At 68.9% G+C, this 5496-nt stretch overlaps 1 protein-coding gene across 3 annotated transcripts; it reads left to right on the top strand.

Moving 5' to 3' along the window:
- Positions 1 to 2585: 2585 nt before the first annotated feature.
- On the top strand, positions 2586 to 5008 carry ATG101 (autophagy related 101). 3 transcript variants are annotated; one of them, XM_035313330.1, is made up of 3 exons: positions 2586 to 2623; positions 2826 to 3096; positions 4325 to 5008. In XM_035313330.1, exons 2-3 carry the CDS (start codon positions 2845 to 2847, stop codon positions 4727 to 4729), a joined length of 657 nt encoding a protein of 218 aa, XP_035169221.1. In that variant the 5' UTR covers positions 2586 to 2623; positions 2826 to 2844; the 3' UTR covers positions 4730 to 5008. The 3 variants fall into 3 exon arrangements, with proteins under 3 accessions (XP_035169221.1, XP_035169223.1, XP_035169222.1); XM_035313332.1 differs by lacking the exon at positions 2586 to 2623 and adding an exon at positions 2646 to 2667 and having other exon boundaries at positions 2829 to 3096; XM_035313331.1 differs by lacking the exon at positions 2586 to 2623 and adding an exon at positions 2650 to 2667.
- Positions 5009 to 5496: the final 488 nt, after the last annotated feature.

Genomic DNA, 5496 nt, shown 5'->3' with positions numbered 1-5496 from the left:
GGGGGGGGGGCAGGGGGCTCGCTGCCAGCCAGGGGCTTGCAGCCACACTTGGGGTTATGGAGGGAGGAGGGTGCAGGGGGTCGGGGATGGGGGGGGGGTCCCCAGGGCATGGGGACAGTGGGGACAGGATGGGGGGGGTGTCCCTGTGCAGGGGGACAGGGATGGGGGAGGTGTCCCCGCACAGGGGGGGAACGGGGGGGACAGGCATGGGGTGGGTGTTCCCATGCAGGGGGACAGTGGGGACAGAAATAGAGTGGGAGTCCTGATGCATGGGGACAGCTTGGGGGGGGACACGACACCAGGTTGGCACTGTCCCCTTCCTCCTGCTGGGGACAGCCCACCCCCGCAGCAATGTTCCTGGGGACACCGAGGGCCAGCGCAGAACAAGGGGCACATTGAGGCGGCGGGGCCGGGGGGGGCGCGGCGGCGCACAACAAGGCGCCCTCTGTCCCCCCACGCCCACAGCACCCACCCCGCACAATGGGCAGTGTGGGGCCGCGGGCAGGGGAGGGGTGGATGGGGGGAGATAGGAAAGCTGCGGGCAAAGGGGAGCGGGGGTCCGGGGTGGGCACGGCAAGGGCTGCCGGCACGGCACGGCACGGCACGGCACGGCACGGCACGGCTCTCTGGCTGTGGGGCTCGAGCTGCTCTGCTTTTACTTGGGGCGGAATTGCCGTGCCGTGGGGCGGGGATGGCCATGCCGTGGGGTGGAGATGGCCGTGCCGTGGGGTGGGGATGGCCGTGCCATGGGGTGGGGATGGCCGTGCCATGGGGCAGGGATGGCCGTGCCGTGGGGTGGAGATGGCCGTGCCGTGCCGTGCCATGGAGCTGGCAGCGAGGCCACTGCCCATCTCGTTGCGTTCCCCGTCTCCTTGGCAGGGGCTGCTGCGGGAGGGCTGGGGACGACGGTGCCAGCGAGGCTGGGTAAAAATAGCCCCGGGGCTGGCTCGGGCTGCACGGATCCCCCGGGCTGCCCGGCACAGGCACGCGTGTCCTGGCGTGTGCCCAGCCCCACGTGGCAAAGACACGCATGTCGGGACGTGTGCCCAGGGACGGGCCATGGCCACGTCCCTCCCTGCTGTGTCCCCTGGTGGTGTGGGCGTGCTGCTGGTGGGACGGGACAGGGGACACAGTGTGGTGCCGTGCCAGCACCCCACAGCCCCACGTAGCTGTCTGCCGTGTCCCTGTACCCCATGTCCCCCTGTCCTTTGGATCCATCTGTCCCCATGTCCCCATGCCCTTCAGATCCATCTACTCCCATGTCCCCCTGTCCTTCGGATCCATCCGTCCCTATATCTCCACATCCCCCTGTCCCCATCACCTGTGTTCAGCTGTCCCCATATCCTTGTGTCCCTGTGTCCCTGTGTCCCCATGTCCCTGTGTCCCCATGTCCCTGTGTCCCCATGTCCCCATGTCCCTGTGTCCCCATATCCTTGTGTCCCCATGTCCCCGTGTCCCCGTGTCCCTGTGTCCCCGTGTCCCTGTGTCCCCATATCCTTGTGTCCCCATGTCGCCGTGTCCCCATGTCCCTGTGTCCCCATGTCCCTGTGTCCCCATGTCCCCATGTCCCCATGTCCCTGTGTCCCCATATCCTTGTGTCCCTATGTCCCCGTGTCCCTGTGTCCCCGTGTCCCCCATGTCCCCCATCCCCATTCACGTCCCCAGTGTCCCCATTCACGTCCCCACGCCCTTTGTCTCCTCTCCCCCCTCTTCTCGTGTCCCCACGCCCTGGGACGCGACACTGTGGGGTCACCGGGTGTCACCGGGGGGTCACCGGGTGTCACCGGGGGGTCACCGGGGGTCGCCGGGGGTCACCGGGGGTCGCCGGCCCGGTGCGGTGCCTCCGTGGGGCCTCCCCCACCAGGGGGCGCTGTGGGCTGCGCAGCGCCCCGAGGAAGAAGGGAGCCGCTCTGCGCCGCGGGAGGCCGACTCTATGGTGTCCTGCCTAGGAACGAACCAAATGGGCGGCGGGGGGGGGGGGGTTCCAATCCCGGGGCCGGGGGCTGTGCCCGTGCAGCCGCCCCGCGGCCGGGGCTGGCGGGGGAGGAGGCAGAAATTACTAAAAAAAGCGTCAGGGTCGGTAAATGCGGCTTGGGGGCGGAAAAGCGCCGCCGCTTCTGGAGCTAACGAGCAGGCTCTCCCCTAAAAGCAGGTGGGCTGGCCCGCTCCCCCCCGCCTGCCCCGTCAGATGCTCGGGGCCGGGCGGTGAGCGGGGCCGGGGCCGGGAACCGGGGCCGGGAACCGGGGCCGGGCGGTGAGTACGGGCCGGGGACCGGAGCCGGGGATCGGGGACCGGAGCCGGGGATCGGGGACCGGAGCCGGGGTCGGAGTCGGGAACCGAAAACCAGAGTCGGGGATCCGGGACCGGGGGCCGGGGACTGGGGCCGGGAACCGGGAACCGGAGTCGGGGCCAGGGTCGGGACCGGGACCGGGATCGGGAATCGTGGACCGGGGTCGAGGCCGGGAACCGGGGACAGGGAACCGGGGACCGGGGGAGGGAATCGGGGCTGGGAACCAGGGCAGGGCGGTGAGTGCGGGCCGGGGACCGGGGGCCGGGGCCCGGGGTTGGGGCCGGGGGCCGGGGGCCGGGGCCGGGAACCGGGGCCGGGGGCCGGGGCCGGGGCCGGGAATCGGGGCCAGGGGCCGGGACCGGGGCCGGGGCCGGGGACCGGGGTTGGGGCCGAGAATGAGGCCCTGGGGGTGAAGCCGGGGCCCTCCGAGGCTCGGGGGGGGGGGCTACGGGAGGGGACCCGGTATCCAGGACCCGGAGCCCCTTCCCCACCCCCACAACGTCTCCCCCCCCGTCCCCCGTCCCCTTCCCGGCAGCAGCGGCCGCCCCCCGCCATGAACTGCCGCGCCGAGGTGCTGGAGGTGTCGGTGGAGGGCCGGCAGGTGGAGGAGGCGGCGCTGGCCGTGCTGCACACCGTGCTGCTGCACCGCAGCACCGGCAAGTTCCACTACAAGAAGGAGGGCACCTACTCCATCGGCACCGTCGGCACCCAAGACGTCGACTGCGACTTCATCGACTTCGCCTACGTCCGCGTCTCCTCCGAGGAGCTCGACCGGGCCCTCCGCAAAGCCGTCGGGGAGTTCAAGGCAAGGAGCCCCCCCCCCCCCACAACGGGGACGAGGCGGCAGGGCGTAAAAAACCTCCCGGCCCCCGCCGTTGCCTCGGCTGAGAAGGGAAGGCGAAGGTCGGCTCCGTCCTGAGCAGCTCTGCTTCGTGGGGGCGAGCACCCGGAGCCTCCCGGGGCTGCGGTGGTTTTACCCCGCCACGGCCGCTCTCTCGCTCCCCTTCCTTAGAAGAGGAGGGGAAGAAGTAAAGCAACAACCCCCGGGTTGAGATAAGGATGATTTAAATTAAAGGCGGGGGGGGGGGGATATAATAATTGTTAAGGAAAGATTATTATTAATTAAACAATTGAACTAAAGGGAAGGAAGGGGAAAAGGGAGGGGGAAAGGGGAAAAACAAAGCAAGTGAAGGCTGTGTGGAGGTGCAGAGGGAAGAAATTCCTCTCTGCTCCCCACAAACGAGCGATGCTTGGCCACGTCCTCGAGGCAGGGCCTCAACGCACGCAGCCGGCGCTCGGGAGGAGGGCAGACGTTTTGGCCACCCCTGCCCTCTTCTTCCTTTTCCCACCTTTTATTGCTGTGTGACGGCGCACGGCATGGAAAACCCCTTGGGTTGCTTTAGCTCAGCTGCCCTGGGGATGTTCCTTCCTCACTTTTTTGCCCACCCCCTAGGAGGGTCAGAGAGAGCCCTGGTGCTGTGCCAGCAGCGCTCAGCAGCAGGCACAACCCTGGGGGACACCGGCCGGGGTCGGGAACCGAAAACCGGAGACGGGGATCCGGGACCGGGGTTGGGGCCGGGGACTGGGGCCGGGAACCAGGAACCAGAGTCGGGGCCAGGGTCGGGACCAGGACCAGGATTGGGAATTGTGGACCAGGGTCGAGGCCGGGAACCAGAGACAGGGAACCGGGGACCGGGACCGGGAACCGGGGCCAGGAACCAGGAACCGGAGTCGGGGCCAGGGTCGGGACCAGGATTGGGATCGGGAATTGTGGACCAGGGTTGAGGCCAGGAACCAGGGACAGGGACCCAGGGACCGGGACCGGGAACCGAGGCTGGGAACCAGAGTCAGGGTTGGGGCACCTGGAGGGACACCACTGCTCTTCTAGCTCCACGTGCAGAGCACAGCACCGCCTGGGCTGCCGCAGGGAAAATTAACAGCCCAGCCAGAGCCAGCACGGGGGCGGGGGGGGCAGCCGGGGTTTGTGTGTCCCCCCCCACCCCGACCCTAAGGAGGGCGCTTCGTCTTGGCAGGACGCGCTGCGCGGCTCGGGCAGCGACGGGATGGGGCAGATCTCGCTGGAGTTCTACCAGAAGAAGAAGTCGCGCTGGCCCTTCTCGGACGAGTGCATCCCCTGGGAGCTGTGGACCATCAAGGTGAACGTGGTGAACCTGGCCAACGAGCAGGAGCGGCAGATCTGCCGCGAGAAGGTGGGCGAGAAGCTCTGCGAGAAGATCATCAACATCGTGGAGGTGATGAACCGCCACGAGTACCTGCCCAAGATGCCCACCCAGTCCGAGGTGGACAACGTCTTTGACACCAGCCTGAAGGACGTGCAGCCCTACCTGTACAAGATCTCCTACCAGATCACGGACTCCCTGGGCACCTCGGTCACCACCACCATGCGGCGGCTCATCAAAGACACGCTGGCTCTGTAGGGCCGGGTGCTGGTCCCCCCTTTGGGAGCACCTCCCTCCCCTCCACCTCTCGAAAAAGCCTCTGCGAGGAGCTGGACTCGGCCCAGCCTTTTAATTGTGGGTTGCTCCTGGTTTGGGGCGAGCGTCCCGTGGGGTGCTGGCCACGGCAGCTCGCCCGTCCCGGAGAACCAGCCGGGTGGCTGCGGGGCCGGATGGGTGAGCGCTGCCCGTCACGGCACCGCCTCGGCGTCGGGAGAGAAGCGCTGGGGATCCTGCTCTGCACCTCGCCTTCCTCCGGGGCAAAAAAAAAATAAAGTGTTTTCCCTTCCTGGGGAGTCCCGCTCCCGTCCTGGCTGGTGATGGGCCAACATCCACAGGGCGGGGAGGAAAAGGGGCGCCGAGGCTGAGCGGGGAGACCCCCGGCGTGTCCCCTTGCTGGGGGGGGGGGGTTCAAGATGGGGCGCCTGGCCTGGGGGGGGGGGGGGGCCGGCCCCCCGGGGCGGGGCCCCGCCCCCGGGGCCCCCGCCCCTACCGCCCGCCCCCCCGCCCCCCAAGTCCCCCCGCGGGGCCCCCCCCCCCCCCCCCCCCGGTGCCCTCCAGCTCCCCCAGAAAGCCTCCCAGTGCCTCCCAGTTCCCCCTAGGAGGCCTCCCAGTTCCCCCTAGGATGCCCTCGAGGCCTCCCCGTTCCCCCTAGGACGCCCCCCGAGCCTCCTCTTGCACCCTACGAGCAAAACAAGGCCACTTCCAGGAGCGAGGACGGGGGGTGCTCCCCTTTGGTAGGACCCCGC

Source organism: Oxyura jamaicensis (assembly GCF_011077185.1).
Source record: "Oxyura jamaicensis isolate SHBP4307 breed ruddy duck chromosome 33 unlocalized genomic scaffold, BPBGC_Ojam_1.0 oxy33_random_OJ72932, whole genome shotgun sequence".
Taxonomy (NCBI): Eukaryota; Metazoa; Chordata; class Aves; order Anseriformes; family Anatidae; genus Oxyura; species Oxyura jamaicensis.
Note: the sequence above shows the minus strand (reverse complement) of the source record. Positions and strands in the feature narration are given on the sequence as shown.